Source organism: Herpailurus yagouaroundi, unplaced genomic scaffold, assembly GCF_014898765.1.
Source record: "Herpailurus yagouaroundi ecotype Mexico unplaced genomic scaffold, PumYag 67681, whole genome shotgun sequence".
NCBI lineage: Eukaryota > Metazoa > Chordata > Mammalia > Carnivora > Felidae > Herpailurus > Herpailurus yagouaroundi.
The window spans coordinates 2265584-2283561 of NW_024420481.1; the positions used below are offsets into that span (position 1 = coordinate 2265584).

At 40.2% G+C, this 17978-nt stretch overlaps 1 protein-coding gene and 1 long non-coding RNA gene across 14 annotated transcripts in view; one reads left to right on the top strand and one right to left on the bottom strand.

Annotated features, from left to right (window-relative positions):
* Nucleotides 1-8043, top strand: part of MBNL3 (muscleblind like splicing regulator 3) — a 112233-nt gene extending 104190 nt beyond the window's left edge. For 7 of the 9 annotated variants that reach the window (XR_005788088.1, XM_040468069.1, XM_040468066.1 and 4 more), the window contains one exon: nucleotides 746-859. Coding sequence is in view for 2 of the 9 variants with exons in the window: in XM_040468071.1 (XP_040324005.1) it covers nucleotides 746-876 (131 nt within the window). In the remaining 7 variants the exon portion in view is untranslated. Of the gene's footprint in view, nucleotides 1-745 lie in introns of all 9 variants that reach the window. The other 2 variants (XM_040468071.1, XM_040468070.1) reach the window with 2 other exon arrangements.
* The window catches only part of LOC121025532 (uncharacterized), a 117737-nt gene continuing 103414 nt past the window's right edge, over nucleotides 3656-17978 (bottom strand). For 4 of the 5 annotated variants that reach the window (XR_005788091.1, XR_005788090.1, XR_005788093.1 and 1 more), the window contains one exon: nucleotides 3656-11277. This is a non-coding gene — a long non-coding RNA (uncharacterized LOC121025532). Of the gene's footprint in view, nucleotides 11278-14309; nucleotides 15404-17978 lie in introns of those variants that run through there. The other variant, XR_005788092.1, reaches the window with a different exon arrangement.

The window sequence follows — 17978 nt, forward strand, 5'->3', positions numbered from 1 at the left end:
TAAGGAGTGTTTTAAAAAGGCACCTTCGAGGGCATGGAATAACTGAGGTAGCTGTACCTTGTAATTGTGTTCAGGGGTACCATTTGGGATGGTGACAACTTGGGAATAGCACCAAACATGAGAATATAGGTTTTGCGCACACTTGCCTGATTCTCATGGGCTGCTTTCTTTACAGCAAGGTAAACAAAAGTGGTCAAATATAATTAGCTTTCCAACAGTACATGCTTGAGAATCGTGATTCCTTTCTGCCAGATTCCATTAGAAAACGTAGAGGTATTTGGCAGACCGTAATCACTTCAATGTGTAACAGATGTTGAAAATTTCCCCAAAGTTCAAAACTGTAATTTTGTAAAATACTATATACCTCGATTTCACACCTTGGCTATTTCCACATGGCTCCAAAACGTTCAGATTAAAAAGTTTAAAGTGTGGTTAATATTTGCTTGTTGAAGAAAGTAGAGAGACGGGTGGATGTTCATCAAAACGTTTAAGCGTTGTGCGGATAATGCCTTAACTTAGGGCAATTCTGTACATTAGCACTCAGTGACAACCATAAACTGTCATGGTATATGACTCTTGGCGACCATTTCTGACAGCCCCATTTCCACAGATGTAGAACATGAAACTCAGGGTGGGTAATATATTGGCAGTTCACGTACAGAACTGGCAGAAGAGACAAGTATCCCGACTCCTGCTTCAATAACCCCTTAATGTTTCTCACTCTTTCTTTCTTCTTCTATTTCAGTCGAAATTCTGAACAACAGAGCTATGGAGTATCAGGATCTCTCCGTGAGAACCTCCATATGGCCTTTCTATATATATTCTCATAGGTCTTCTACCAACACAAGAATAAGTGTGGTACAGTCAATATATTAAACAAAACCCACTTACCAACCAACAAAGTCAAACAAAAATACAACATTAACCAATCAGTGCAGATGTTAAAACATGAATAGAAAACTACCATTTATCTTATCTGAATTATTAGGTAGAACGTGACCGTAACATTTTGTCATTTGTTGCATTATTCTTTGTGATTTTCCAATAACAAATATGCTGAGTGAATCTCTACAGTGGACTGTTGGCTTACTGTGCATTCTTGGTGGATAAATGTTCATCTGTTTTGAAGTGTTACCTTACTGTTTTGTTTACACAATAGTCTATTGGGTTGATTTAGAATGTAGCAAATGTATCCAATACCGTTTTTCCCACTATTGTATTGTATTGTATTGTATTGTATTGTATTGTATTGTGGTGTGATGTGATGTGTTAGGTTTTTACATACTATAGTGTTTTCCTCTAGATGTGTGGTGTTTGATTTCAACTAAAATATTACTAATGGGAAGCAGAAATATCTGTGTTTAAAACCATTACAGATTAATATTAATATGCTTTCTCTCTCTTTAGAACATGTCTGTAGGTTTCTTGGGGCAGACTTTTAAAAGGCCTCACTTTTGAGTGTGCGCAAAGCCTGTTCATAAGCATGCATGTGTATAATTTGTACCTGCAGATCTGACCTTGCATAATACAATCACGTGAGTAGGTATTTTTTTGTGAGAGAGAAATAATTACCTGCAAAAAAACCCAGGAAACTTCTTGAAATATGAACCTCTAATCTCACTCCTTAAGAAGCTTGCAAAATTACAATTTACCTGTAAGTGAATTTCTCTGCATTTATCCTAAAAGAATTATGTAAGGTGCCCGTTTCATTTTTTGTGGTTCAAGGATCCTATCTCCTAGGTTGAGCATCTAAAGCTGAGCCATTTGTCAAATTCAGCTGAAAATTGTTACTTGGAGGCTTAAAGGTATGCTAATTGTAGGTTATAAATTAAACAGAGAGATGGAGGGGTAGAGATAGTTTTTACATTTTGGAGGAAAGTGTGTAAAAAAACCATTGCAATGTAACCTTTTACACAAGTGCCATTCTCTGAATACAAATGGCTCGTGCTCTTTAGACTTGTCTTTGAATAATAAGTAAGCTCCAATCTTGCAAAAGTCAGGGTGACGGAGATTTGATTCGAAGGGAGGCCCTTGTCCCCCAGATGGACAGTCTTCCAACTGATCACAGTTGGAGCCCGAGTATGGGTTTGGAGAAATGGTGGGGTGGCGAGGCGGGGTAGGAAGGCATTTTAAATTATTCTCTGATTTACTTAAAACTTATAGGAGGGCTGTCCACGATTGTCTTTAGCTTCCATTCGACTGAATCTCCACTTCTGCTGACCCCTTCAGTGAAGGAGCAGGTGCCTATGCCAAGTGCTGCCCTTCCCAGACTTGATTGACAAGAGTCTCTCCTATCATAACCCAGCCATTTGTTTGTTTCTTTATTTAGGTCTGTTGGTTTTATATGTATTTGAAAATTATAATAGAGAGGTTTTTAGCACCCTTTGGATGAAACAGACCAGCTATACCCCATAGAGCTGAGCTGAATTCACATTACTAATACTTATGAAAATAATTTATAACCAAGTAAAATAGTGATTCCTATGGCATGTGACGTAGCTCCTCCAGGTACTCAGCGATTAAAGTTCCTATTCTTACACCGTGCTGGAACCGTAGGATATAATATTTGCTACTAAATATTTATTCTTTCACTAGAAAGCATGCAATCATCAAATTTAACATGTAAGCCACGTTTATTTTCCTGCATGAAAATGGCAGGCAAAGAGAAAATTCCCACTTAGGATACCTTAAGCTGGCTAGCAGCATTTGAATCACAGAACGAAGGAGTTGGCAAACCCTTCTCACAATCGATGAAACCGAGGCCTAGGGCATGTGACCTGCTCAAGGCCACCTACCTACCTGATCGGTGACAGTAAGACCCTGAACAACTCTCCTGACTTTCTGTTGTTCCTCTGTTTCACATTGTGCTTCGGAACATTTGAGACCCCATCCCGAAGCAGATCAATATAGCTCAGGATACAAAAGAGCAAAAAATAGCTGTTTGGTATGTGATAGCCTGTTGTTCTTAATTCGGAATCCCAGATCCTGATCATCAGTAATTTCAAGATATTGTCATCTGTTAACAGTATTGCCTGGGGTTACAGAATAAGAGGTGTCCTGACTTTTACCTGTTGATTCCTTGAACCACTTAATTTCTGTTTCCCAAAATCTTAACATTCTTAGAGAAGAAAGTAGTGTACGCCTTTGTGAAATGACTTGTGTGTAGAGCTGAGTTTTGTGTAACTGTGCCAGTCCCTTTCCGGAAGGGCAGAGCTAATCCCACAAATCGGGGAAGGATACACCTGAGCCAGACTGGTTGTATTCCTTAAAGGGGTTAGAGATGTTTTCAGTGCAGAACGAACTCTTTTTGTGTCATTCGACGTTTCGCGAAAGCATGCTGTCTCATTTCACCTTTGAAACTCCTGGCGAAGATGCACATAGACAAGAAACCTAGAGAACAGCAGTGTTTCTGATGCTGTGAGCACTGGAAGACATCAGTAGTGACTTATTTTTTAGTAAGAGGGTCCGTGAAGGATATTCAGGGTAGTTGTAGATTTGGTGCCATAATATTTGATAATGGCTGGCATTTTACAAGTTGCTTTGTAAATGAATTTAAAGAAAGAAAACTCAAAGCACTAAAGTTTTGATCAGATGTGAAAGAACTTTGACAAAAAGGCAATTTTAAGATAGCACTCTTTAAACTAGTTGTGCAATGTCTTATTCAAATTATGTTTATTCAAGAAAAGAAGAAAGGAAAGTCATTAGACTATAAATTCGCAGTTCAAAAGCCAAGTCACAAGACTAATCAGTGACTCTAAACAACAATTTACTGGATGAATTGTATATATTAAATTCCAACCACTTGTGATTCTTAGTTAACATTTTATAAGCTTTGTATATGACAAGGGCTTCTATTCTTATTTATCCAAAATTATTGTCTTTGTCCACTTCTCTCACTCAGCCTTTTGTAAAATTAGGCCAGAGTACTGAAACTTGGATAAAACAGGTCAGGTATACAGAGAAAATCATCTAGAAGTTATCTGTTAAGAGGGTTTTAGTAGTATCCAAAATTTTTTTTTCAAAAGGCACTATGTGACCATAAGTATATTTTAAAGAGGGATAAAGATTAAATTAAAACCAAATGGATTCATAAAATTGCTACTTAAATACAGTATTTACTTTGAAAATTGGAGCATGATTCTCTGACCAGCTGTTGCGTTTCATCTCATTTGTCTAGACTAGAGTCTAATTTGTAGTTCGTTGTCATGTGAAAAGCCATCTTCTCCCTCCTCCATCCACCTTCGCCATCCGTTTTTTGAACACGTGAAAGCACTTTGATCTTGCCGTTAAGTGTTGTCCTCTTTTTGTCTCTTCTCCATTTCTACACACGTTTAAATAGAAGTAGGGAAATCTGATTCCCCAATTCTGTTGAATAGATGTAGGAAGATAGTGGCCTGATTTTTCATTGTACCAGTCAGTGCCTGTCAAAGGCACCGGAATGAATAGTATCGAAAAGAGTGTCACAACTTTTTTTGCAAACTTAGTTGATTGCATCATCAAACTGTCGATTTAATTACAAGATCTGGGTTCTGAGCACCAAGTCACCGATTGGTGCCATGTTTTCATTTTTCTTTTTTAGTTTTTAAGGTTTTCATTTTACTACGTTTTTTGTATCTAAGTAACTCATGAACTTAATTTTGAAGGAGAGTTAGAGAAAGTTGGATTTTACTACATGTATTCAACCCACCTAGATAGGTTTGACACTGATACTGAAGCATGACAACATAGAGATTATAGTCCATAGTTATTCTTTACAGCTCACAGTTTAAGAACAAACTTAACTTTATATACAAATAATAATTTTTAACTAATTATATTTAGTCGTTGCTTGAGCAACAAAACTACAACATGGCTACCTTTAGACACATTTTTTTGATAATAATTTTACTTGTGAACTATACATGGTTTTTGGCAGTATGAGCCTGTAGAAGGTACAGCTCAAAACTCAGAGAACAGATCTAGCGGAATTGTCCTTGAAGCCCAAATTGCCACGCAAACGCTGAATGTGTGTCCTTGTATGACTTTTGGATCAAAAAGTTTACAACACATGGATTCTAGGGTCAGCTTTATAGCTTATAGAATTTGTTGTGTGGATAGGGTTATTCCACAGTGTTTAGACTCCAAAACACAATTATTGCATTTATAATCTGTTACCTGACCTTTTTTCATGACATTGTGTTTTCCAAATTACCCCGTGCAGGAGGCGTAGCTGTCACGGCAAAAATTCTCTTTTCTGGAATTGTGTACTCACACAAATATATCCAAGTGAGGATTGAAGAATGATGAAAGCCTATTTTGAAATCAATTCCAATTTGTAAAACCACGCATAAAGATACTGTGGAATGACCCCTTAACAGTGTTTGAGAGGCATATGCTGCAGCCAACTGATGGTCTCAGTTAGGGTGCGACTGTGTGAGAAACACCTTTTTTGCACTTATGTACATAGTCCATGAACACTATGCTTGGAGTTTTTGTTTTTTTAATATAAGAAATCTGTGATAATAGTGGAAAAGTTAGTAAGATAGAGGTATTTCTAAGGCCTTGAGGAAGAGGGGGATTTTGCTTAAGAAGACGTAACTAAAGCCTGATGTTGCTTTGCTGTTGCGGAAGCTTTCTGGTTTGCTACAGGTAGGTCACCAAAAGAAAAGACTGGTAACGGGTAACAGGTCAACTTCAGCTAATAGCACTGACTGAAAGTGACAGTACTTCTTCTTTTACCAAGCAGGACCAGTAGCACAGATTGTTTGCTTTTTAAATTTACTCTCCATTGTAAACACGCACACACACACACACACACACACACACACACACACGCACCAGGCAGGGTTCTGGCAAAGGTTTTCTTTTTTCAGTGGTTGCAAGCAGTAAAACACCCTGTAAGTTACAAGATGGAGAGTTCCATTCTGATCAACAGAGATGTCATCTTTGATAGGAAACTCCATATTGAGAGGTATCAGTTACATCAATTAATACCCATTTCAGTGACAATCAAATTGTTAACATTCACCACTATTTCCCCCTTTAAAATCCTTATCCTAAAACCAAATCGGCAACCATTGAAAGACTTAATTTAACAATCAAGTGTGGCCAGCTTGGGGCATTTCGTTCCCTCTAACAACAACAACAAAATACCCCTGGCACAGCTGTTCAGTGGAAGCTGTTTTCTGACTTCCCTTTACCAGATTAGAAAGTGCTTCACTGTGCTGCTACAGCCTCCCACTGCTTGACCTAACAGAAGAGAACCAGTCCCAATCTTACATATGGAGCTGGAAAAGAATGTTTTAACCAGACCGCCCCTGACAATTGGAGCTCCCCTATCACGTACCAGTCACCATTTCACTTTTTGTCGTCTCCAGGCAATGAGGTTAGATGGATGACCATTGGTACTTGGAGTCTTTTACGTCTTGGGGTGTGTCACCCTCGCCTTGGAGAAGTTACCCACCCTGGGATTAAGGGAGTTGGTATTAGTATCACTTACCCATGTTGATGGTCCTCATTTACAGAGACAGGAAGGTACGCCAAAGCCAGCAAGCAACCAAGCCTTAACGGTTGTCCAATAGCTCAGGGCCAGTTGGTTGGCAATTTCTCTTTTTCTCCCTTCAGCCCTTAATCATTTAGAGTCAGCTGTACAACTAACAGCCCAACCGTCTGACCAGCATTTCCACTGGTATAAAATGTAAGCATTCATGCCTTCTGTAGTTAGGGACTCCCAACTCCAACCTCATCGCCAACATACTTTCCCAACTTACCCTGTGTTCTTGTGTTGACACTTCCTTGTGCATCTGTACGCCACGAGAATACATTGTCATGAGGTCAATAGACATGTAAGATTTTAAGTGAGGAATCATCTATAAAACAGTAAGAATGAACCTAGCAGCATCACAAAAGATAACCGATTAATTGATGGCATGTTGTGCACACTGACAGCCGTTGGGTCACGCTCTTTGGAGCTCAGACACAGTGGCTCTATCTCAGTAAGTCAAATTAGAGAATGAAGTATAAAAAAATGTGAATGACTCGAGGCCAAAAAGGGACGACCTTTGTAATTAAACCCGGGAAAGGGTTCAGTTAGACTAGTTCATACAGTTTCCAGAGCCTCCACCTGGCCTGGAAAGAACCATCCATTACTACTCCAAAGCAGGATTATTCCAGGAAATTTGATCTTTAAATAGAACCCATCCTCAATTATAGCATACCCGAAAGGAAAAAAATATATCACTATAAAATAAGCCACAACTATTTGAAAGTATTGCAAAAATTCTCACCTTCTACATTGTACACCTTCTACATTGTATTACTTTAATTAAAAAAAAAATACCTCTGTAACAAGACCTAAAAGTAACCCAACTTTAAGCCATGCTCTTTTCTCCCAAACACACAACCTAAAGATTTATCTGTCATAGAACTGCATGGTTGCAAAGCTTTATGTCTGTATACAGATGCTATTTGTTCATGATGGAAACCAAATTATTCTGTTGCTGTGTCTTTTGTGTCTAGCAGTTGAGAGAATGATCTGGCCATCATACCCTTGGGTTCTGGGGTTGCCCTTTTCAAAATACATTTCCTTTTATTATTACTGTTAGTGCTTGATTATTTGCAAATGAGCCATTTGTTATCACGGCCCCAAGTTACAGTCTTTTAAATGTAAAGAGTTTCCTAAATGTACTCTTTTTAAAAGAGCTTTCTGTAACGTTTGTATAACAACGTTCCAGTATGATGTAGAAAATGGAAGCACACGTTTGGGGCAGAAGATACCCGTGGAGAAGAAAATTATTAGCCACGTGCAACAATTAACAATTTAAATAATGACCACAATAGTTCAGAAATGTAAACTGTTCGCATCATATTTTGCCTCCAAAATGCAATAGTTCATTCCCTCAACTGCTATCAATAGGTTAGATGCTTTGACTTTTTTTCTGTTTTCCCCCCCAAATTATAGTGCTCTACTGCTTGTTTGTGTTTAGAAGTGTGCATTATGCAGTCATTTTAGTATGCTACTTCTGCATTGTTTATTTTTGGTTTTTAATAAAATGTGTAAATGTCTTGGTTATGTCTTTTTTTTATGAATCCATATTCACACATTAGGAGTTTACTTAAAAGCGACTCCTGTTCTAGTATATCAACCCTAATATTTAGTAATTCTAATACAAAATTTAAATTTATGATTTGGTTCAAAGATCTATTTCATGCATAGAAGAAATTTATTTCCAGATATGCCTTCAGTATTATGAATTATATAGATAATACATTCATTGTATTAGACATATTATTTCTTTGATAGTGAAGTTGCTAACACCGGAAAGGCACATTTGTATTTTAGTAAAAGAAAACTAAACATTTTGAGATAATGCTTACTGGCTTCTATTGTGCTTCAGAAATCCTGAGGCATTTTATAAGATACGTTATTAGAAGTTTGTATTTTCTGGTTATTCATCTCTATCTTGCATCTTCAGTGGAACATAGGAAACCAGTGTTGTTCATTTCATTTTTTTCAAGATGGGCATCAATGGTTTCATAACAATGAGATGCATGAATTTTTCCATCAAAATGTTTTCTCTCACTTAAAATTGGTTTTCTCCAACAAATGGCACTGGAATGAACACATAATGATTTTTCTTCTTTAAGAAAGCAAAATGTAACTTGGTAATATTTTATTCTGACAGATTTCTAAATACTTAAAAAACGCTAGTTGGGAATTTCTCTGGATTGGCCACTGTTTGGTAGTCGGGCTGGTAGAAAACTCAGGTGAAGAGGCTTTGGCTGAGATGAGAGGCTGTGACAGATTAAAGTATTCTTCACGTGTCTGTAACTGTGCAAAGAGCCAGGGAGGAAATCCAGTGTCGGCCGAATCATACAGAGCTAAGAGCTCCCTTGTCCCTTGTGCCCTGCTTTACTCTTTCTGCTGCGTGTGCCTCCCACTATGGCACTTCTCGGTAAGCCGACTTTGAGCCCGTGGGCGTGTGGTACATGTTTCTGTGAGTCTCTGGTAATCCCAGTATGAATACCAGTTCACTTGGACATTTACAAAAGGTCTTTGGCCCCTTCAGAATCCAGTTTATGTTTTCCTCTTCGAAGCTGCTGAATGATAAGCATTCAGGGCAGGCATCCCCAACCACAATCAAAATGGAGTTTCTCTTGGCCAGAGGGAAGTTGACCCACAGGCAAAACCGGATATGGATGTAAAGGTTAGCGTGATGCTTTTCAACCTCTTTGTTCAGCTTTCTTCTAAGAGTCTCTCTGTGGTGGCTTCTGGCTCCCTAGAAGCCCCAGGTAGCAACTTGTCGGGCCTGCTAACCCGGACAAATCTGGGCTTTTTTCCTTCGGAACTTCCCTGCTGGGCACCTCAGGCTATGGAGAGTGGCTCCGAGCTGAGATCTAAGAGACCACTCAGGCTATGGTTTTAGACTGGCAGTGTTTGTGTGCTGCCCCCTGGGAGTGTTTGTATTTTAAAAGGCATGACTCCAGGCATCTGGCTGGCTCAGTCAGTAGAGCCATGCGATTCTTGATCTCAAGTCGTAAGTTTGAGGCCCACGTTGGGTGTAGAGTTTACTTAAAAAATAAAAAGGCATGACTCTCCAGTGGTCAAATAGCAGACAGCCACTTGCCTAGACAGGGATGTATGTTTTTACTGAAACAAACAGCATTTGGGCAGCGATCAAATTCCTATGGACAAGTGGTACCATCATTTACGACCTCAAGAAGGCCAAAAAAGAAGGCTCTTGTAATTCTGTTATTGTCAGGAAAGTTCTATAATAGCCCAAAATAGTGACAAGATAGTAAACATTGCACAGTTCCACGGGCCAGAATCCACTCACGTGGTCAGCATCTGTAGTAAAGAGCATGACCTGCGATAAGCCTGACGCGTGATCACATTTCTGTAATCGCCTAATGCCTATACTTGCTAATATTCAACAGATGGACACACATACTGAGATTTTTTTTTTCTTTAGTCTTTCTTGTCCTAGAAATGCTCATCTAACCGAGCCCTCCCAGATTTTCCTTTCAGTGCCTGGATTTACACTTCTCCCTTAGGCAGGAAGACCATGGATATGTGGGGGAACAAAAGCCAAGAGTGGTAATGATAGAAAGGCCAGCCACCTGGATGGAATGGTGAGGTTTGTGACAGGAACAGGAGGTCCGGTTCCTGTCTTTAGAAACAGAAGCCTGAAGCAAAAGCATAGCCTTGCAAAGTGGAAATCAGAATAAGACGCAATCTGTGTAAGAAGAAACTTGTGGTCAGCGCAGAGGCAGGCAGGGCATCTGGGGCAAAGCAGAAGAGACGCAGGAAAAACCATACATTTTCCTGATGCGAACGAGGGAGGTTTTCCCCCATGAATGATTCAGTGCATTGCATGGATGTACAACTACAAAGAGAGAAATCGGTGAAAGATCACAGAATGTCAGTGGTTGAACAGCGACAAGCAGTGGCAACAGCACCTGTTAACGCAGACAGCCTGTTGATTACCGACAGGACTTGAGAGAATGCAGAAGGGATCTGAGGAGTCTCTGCCGTCAGCATGCTTCTAAGTATTACAGCCACAGAAGATGATGGTCAACTAACTCATTGAGGATCAATGTAGGTCTCAAGAAGAGCGGGGGGGAGATTAAGATCGGGACTGAGACTTTGCCTTTAGCCTTCATGACCTGAAGAGTTGAACAATTCTTTCTTGGGGAAATTGGCAGTTAAGAAAGAAACATATCTGTGTTAATTTTATACACACACACACACACACACACACATATATGTAGTAAGTGGTTATTGATGTGCCTTTGTTAAACTATTTAATAAACGTGTGTAGTTCAAAGTGTTTGGGTTCTTCTCAATTTCTATTTACAAAGTCTCATGTTAAAGAAACCCGTTTATGGGTTGTTATACAAGGAAACACCTGAGCTCACCTGAATCCAGGCACTCAACGGTCACAATTTAGGGGTCCAGGTAGGGGCTACTAAGAAAACGAGGCACCTCTGTTAACAGTAACACCTCAGCTCAGTGGCTGTTCAGGGCCTCGCTGAATATCAAGCAAGTGTTGACCACAAACTGAGCACTGGCCAATGGTAGAGACCTCTATAATAAGCAACTCCTTTCCCCTGATGGACATCGTCAGAGATGCTGTAGATCCTGAAGATGCTTCGGACCTCAGGAGTCACTGGGATGAGATTGTGGGGCCAGAGGGGAGGGGCACTCAAACCGTTCAGGAAAAGTGGCGCAGGAGTGTCAGACATGCAGCCACAACCACTACTGTCGTCCTCTAGTCTCCACATCCTGGAGAAATGTCCCTGTGGTAAAAATAAAGATACACAGGTCCAGATACTGTTAGGGGGCTTAGGGAAAGGTCAATCCAAGAATAACGTTTGAGTAATAACAGAGCAAGAAAACCCTTAAATAGTATTCTAAGATTATTATCCTGTCCACAGTTAGTGCTATACCACTTGACCCATCTCCCTCCCAATCTGCTCTCCACATTCCTACTGGGATCATTTTTCTAAGATCGAAAATTCATTATTTCGCTTCCCTGATTTAAAATCTTCCAGACTTCTTCACTGCCTTAGGGGATAAAGCCTACACTCCAACACAGCAATCTTGGGCCTTGGGCTTGCTCTCAAGCTTCCTCTTTCCCCTTGCTTTCTGTAACAGTACAACTCCAGACGAACCAAACCACTCTTGGGGAAATATAATTAAAAATGAGATCTTCCAACCCAAAAATCCTCTCCACAAAGGCAGTAGTGAAAGAAAACAGAATGAACATTGAACCAAAATGGGATGCACACCCTAGGCAATCCACTAAGAAACTGCAAAGCCAGAAAGGAATCACCCCCTTATCTAGCCACGCAGATACAACCCATTACAGACATGTTTTCAAGATAAATGGTAACTAGTCCTCAAGTAAGAGGACTCACAGCACCTTTTGTCACTCATAGTTCGCCTTAACTTTATAGTGTAACTGGGGAGACCACCTCCCCAGTTGACTTTACCCGTAGGAGAAACAAACTTTTCCTATCTTTACCTCAAAGAGATAGTTTTGCAAATTGGAGGCAGGTCCCCAGAAGTTAGGCTGTGACCTCCCTCCAGGAATGGAGATCTGGGGCTTGATTGCCCTTGATGTTTGCATTTCAGAGAGGTGACTCCCAGGTCCTTGAGGAAGCATGGGAGATTGTGAGGCTACTTTAAGGCTTATTTAGCCATTACCAAGATTTACATACACTTGAAAAGGACACAGAAAGAAATTTTGTAAGAAAAGAGAGAGATGAGGGAGAAGTCTCTTCCCTTATTTCCAACAAGGAAAATTAAGCCTCTTCTTTTTAAAAGTTTATTTAGTTTGAGAAAGAGAGAGACAGCATGAGTTGGGGGGGAGGGTGGATAGAGAGAGTGAGAGAGAGAGATCCGAAGCAGGCTCTGCGCTGTCAGTGCAAAACCCAATTTGGGGTTCGAACTCACGAACCATGAGATCATGACCTGAGCTGAAATTAAGAATCAGACACATGGGGCGCCTGGGTGGCGCAGTCGGTTGAGCGTCCGACTTCAGCCAGGTCACGATCTCGCGGTCCGTGAGTTCGAGCCCCGCGTCGGGCTCTGGGCTGATGGCTCGGAGCCTGGAGCCTGTCTCCGATTCTGTGTCTCCCTCTCTCTCTGCCCCTCCCCCGTTCATGCTCTGTCTCTCTCTGTCCCAAAAATAAATAAACGTTGAAAAAAAAAAAAAAGAATCACTTAACCAACAGAGCCACCCAGGGAACCCCCAAGCCTCTTATTTTTAATTTGTATTTGCCCTTACACCACTCATGTTTCCCAGATACATACCATGGCTTCTCATACCTTTGTGCTCTTTTTCTCTCCACTTGAAACACCTTCCCATCTTCTTCCTCCTTTTCTTTGAAAACTCATTATTCAAGGTATATATCAACTATCAAGTCTCTTGAGGTCTTCCTTGGCCTTGCCAGATACCACTGAGATGCAGCTAATATTTATTCAGTGCTTATCAAATAATCTCAAACCTCAGTAGCTACCCCCCTGTACCCTTCTGGTATTGTCTATATTCCTCCTCTGTTAAACGGGGCTTCGCAAAGGCAACAACCAGGTTCGTATCCCGCATGATGCCTTGAACAGTAGCCACACAGTAAACGCGTAATAGATTTTTGGAGAAATAACTAGGGCATCAGAGCACTTTTATTATAAAAAATAAAGCTTCATTCAAATAAAAGATTTATGCAAGGATATAGGGAAATTTCACAAATTCCGATCGCAGGAAGAACAACTGGGCCTCACGTAACTGGAAAGTTATCAGGGAGCTTGTTTCTCCTCTTTCTGTGTGTATGTCTGTGCCTGTCTCTGTCTTCTTTTCCATTCTCTCTCTCTCTCTCTCTCTCTCTCTCTCTCTCCTCCAGTCTCCTACTTCTCTGCAAACCAGGTTTCTATGCCTACTTATCACACTCCTGTGGTTGATCAGGGCTACTCCCAGAATGGTAGTCTTATCCTGAGTCCGTATCAATGATAACCTGCACCAGAAGCACCTGGAAGGCTTGTAAAACATAGATTGCTGGGACCCACTCAAGAGCCTCTGATTCAGTAGATATGGGATGAGGTATGAGAATTTGCATTTCTAACAAGTTCCCAAACAATTCTGATAATCTGGGGGCACAGTTTAGGAATGATCTACTTGAGAGGCACCCGGGTGGCTCAATCAGTTAAGTGTCTGACTCTTGATTTCAGTTCAGATCACGATCTCATGGTATGTGAGTTCAAGCCCCACATAGGGCTCTGCACTGAGAATGTGGAGCCTGCTTGGAATTCTCTCTCTCTCCCCCCCTCTCTCTGCCCCTCCCCCATTTGTGCCCATGTGTGTTTTCTCTCTGTGTCTTTCAAAATAAGTAAATACACTTTAAAAAAAAAAGGAATGATCTACTTGACCTTCAGGCTTGGTTCCCCACAAACAACTGACTCAGTCACTGGGCCCCAGTGCCTGATTCTCATGAGAGAATTTGATTGGTGAGTCAAATGTTCATCCCTATAACATTCAGTTGTGTCCAAAAGGCTGGAGTCTCATGGTACATATGAAAGGTTGCCTCCTTGAGGCTGTGGGCTGGGAAAGTTTTCAAAGGAGGTGGGTCTATAGTACAGTCACCTCCATGGTTCCTTTCAAAGCTATAAGAATTTCCACACGGAGGGGTGCCTGGGCGGCTCAGTTGGTTAAGTGTCCGACTTCGGCTCAGGTCATCATCTCGTGGTTTGTGAGTTCGAGCCCCATGTCGGGCTCTGTGCTGACGGCTCGGAGCCTGGAGCCTGCTTCAGATTCTGTGTCCCCCTCTCTCTCTGCCCCTCCCCCGCTCGTGCTCTGTCTCTCTCACTCTCAAAAATAAATAATAAAACATTAAACTATTTTAAACAAGAATTTCCACACTGAACTAGCTCCTGGGTCTATAGAGTTCACTTCTCCATGGCCAATAGAGCCAACAAGGACTTAATGGCCTATTGGGCATCCGCAGCCACTCATTTCAAAGTAAACCTTTACTCTCATCCCTAAACTCATAATCTCTCTCAAACATGCGGCTTCTCCACCCAGTTGTCCAAGCAAGAATCCTGGGAATCACCTTTGACTCCCTGCCTCCATACCCAGTCTATCAAGTCCTATCAATTCTATCTCTGAGTTGTTTTCTCTATCCCCACCATACCTGGTTAGTTGAACTTGACAGCCCGCCTCCAGTGTCATTTTCCCCCAGTGTGTTCTTCACACGACTGTCACAATGATCTCTCTAAGACAACTTCCCAGTCTCACCTCTTGGGACAGCTGTGATGGGTCAGGAGCAGCTCACAATGCCAGACAAGACTTCTCAGGCTACGTGTACTATGATGGACTATGAAAAACAATTGGGAAGCTCTGATCTAAAACACAAGTTTGACTATGTAACTCCTCTGCTTAAAACCTTTCAGTCACTCCCCATAGGTGTCAGGATAAAGCCCACACACACCTTACAATAGCCTATAACATGTGGCATAATCCAGTCCCCATCTACCTCTCCAGGCTCATCTCTCGCCACTGCCTGCCTTGGACTTGCTTCTTCAACAGCAGGTAGATGTTTGTAGTTTCCAAAACACGACCTGCTGTTTCATGCCTGCAAGCCATTGCTCACGGTTTCCTTTCTGCCTGGAATGTCCACCCTCCCCCTTTTTGCCTGCCTAGCATCCTTTGAGACCAGGATAGTCCCAAAGCACCATATCCCTCAGGAAAACTTCCGTGTCTGCTTCCCACCTCCACTAGTGTGCCTCTCTTTGAAACTCTCGCAATACCTTCAGCATAAAACTGTCGTTGGATTTACCACACCGCATTAGAATATTGTCCGCTTCTCCTACTAGCCTGGGAGTGTCTTGAGGACAGAGTCTGTGTCTTATCCATGGCTATATTTCCAGCACCTAACACAGTGATGGAAAAGTATTATCATACATCTCAACAACGACAAAAAATAAATGACGATCCAAAAACGGACAAAGGAAGGACTTGAACAGATATTTCGCCAAAGAAGATATACAATTGGCCAATAAACACATGAAAAACGCTCAACACAATCAATCATTAGGGAAATGCAAATTAAAACTACAATAGGTTACCACTTCGCACTCACTAAGATAGGTGTCATTCAAAAAATGGAAAGTAGTGTTGATGATGATATGGAGAAATTAGAACCCTTGTGCATTGGCTGGTAGTCATGTAAAATGGCACAGCCATTATGAAAAACAGTCTGGCAGCTCCTCAGAAAGTTAAACAGAATCATATGAATCAGCAATTCCACACCTGGGTACATGCCCTAAAAATTGAAAGCAGGGACTCGAACAGATACGTGTACACCAATGTTTACAGAAGCATTTTTACAATAGCCAAAATGAGGAAACAATCCAAGTGTCCATTAACAGATTAATGGATGAATAAAATGTAGTGTGTGTGTGTATATATATATATCATATATATATAATATATATGATATATATATACCATGTGATGTATATACATACATACATATATGTGTGTATATATATATATATACACATATATATGTAATGGAATATATTCGGCTTTTAATAGGAATGAAATTCAAACGCATGCTACAACATGGATGAAACTTGAGGACATTATGCTAAGTGAAATAAGCCAGACACAAAAGGGCAAATAATGTATGACCTCACATTAGGTCTTAGAATAGGTAAATACATACAGACAGAAAATGCAACAGAGGTTACCAAGGGTTAGAAAGAATAGGGAGTTATTGTTTAGTTGGTAGAGAGTTTCCATTTGGGATGGTAAAAAAGGTCTGGAGCTGAAAAATGGTGACAATTGCACAACATTATGAATATACTTCTCTGAATTGTGCATTTTAAATGGCTGAAATGGTAAATTTTATGACATATATAAGCGTATTTTTTTTTTTTAAGTGTAGTATCATGGAGCACCTGGGTAGCTCAGTCAGTTGAGTGTCTTAAGTTGGCTTTGGCTTAAGTCATGATCTCGTGCTGCCAGTTCAGAGCCTGCTTCCAATCCTGTCTCCCTCTCTCTCTGCCCCTCCCCCGCCTGTGCTGTCTCTCAAAAATAAATAAACATGAATAAATAAATAAATAAATAAATAAATAAATGTAATATGTGTTGAATGAACAGATCACAGAAATGCCCTTTTGGCCTCCCTGGTAACCTTATGTTTCAGATATATCACAGATCTCTTTTTTTTACTTACATTTTAGTTACTTAACATCCAGTGCAATATTAGTTTCAGGAGTAGAATTCACTGATTCATCACTTACATACAACACCCGGTGCTCATCACAAGTGCCCCACTTAATACCTGTCACCTATCTAGCCCATCGCCTACCCACCTCTTTCCATCTACCCTCAGTTTATTCTCTGTCATTAGGAGTCTCTTGTGGTTTGTTTCTCTCCCTTCCCTTTCTTCCCCCCTTCCCATATATTTATCTGTTTTGTTTCTTAAATTCCACACATGAGTGAAATCATATGGTATTTGTCTTTCTCTGATTGACTTATTTTGCTTAGCATAATACATTCTAGCTCCAGCCACATCCTTGCAAACGGCACGATTTCATTCTTTTTAATGGCTGAGTAATATTCATATATATGAGTATATTCATATATGAGTATATATATTCCTATATATAATATATAGGAATATTACTCAGCCATTAAAAAGAATGTATATGTATATACATACATACATATATATACCACATCTTCTTTATTCATTCATAAGTCAATGACATTTGGGCTTTCTCCATACTTTGGCTACTGTTGATAATGCTGTTAGAAACATTGGGGTGTATATACCCCTTCGAATCTGTATTTTTGTATCCTCTGGGTAAATACCTAATAGTGCAATTGCTGGGTCATAGGGTAGTTTTATTTTAATTTTTTGAGGGACCTCCATACTGTTCTCCAGAGCATCACAGATCTCCTAGTGTTATTTCATATAATTAACCTTTTTTTGATACTTCTCTTGTGGAGAATAAAAAGAAATTACTCAGATATAGATTCCATTATAAAAGACCTTATAAACCAAGAGAGGAGAAAATATGTTAGAGTTAAATCTCATTTTGTGGCAAATAATAGAAATTCAGTCAAATCAGTATAGCAGCTAGGAAGATACTCCACAAAATGAGTATAAGGTTTCTTTATTTCTCCAATTTAAATTGAATTTTCTCTGAGTCTCCATCTGATGGACTGATAAATAATTTAAAACCTTTCCCTCTTCCTCCCCCAGATGCTCATTCAAGGACCTTGAGAGTTTTACACAGTATAAACATTCAGAGAGAGGTATTCTAGTCTTATGTCCACACTATTCAATATGCTCACTACCCAAGTTTACATGTTTCTTAAAAAAATTTTTTTAATGTTTATTTATTTTTGAGAGAGAGAGAGAGAGAGAGAGAGAGAGAGAGAGAGAGAATGAGAGGCAGAGGGGCAGAGAGAGGAAACACAGACTCCAAAGCA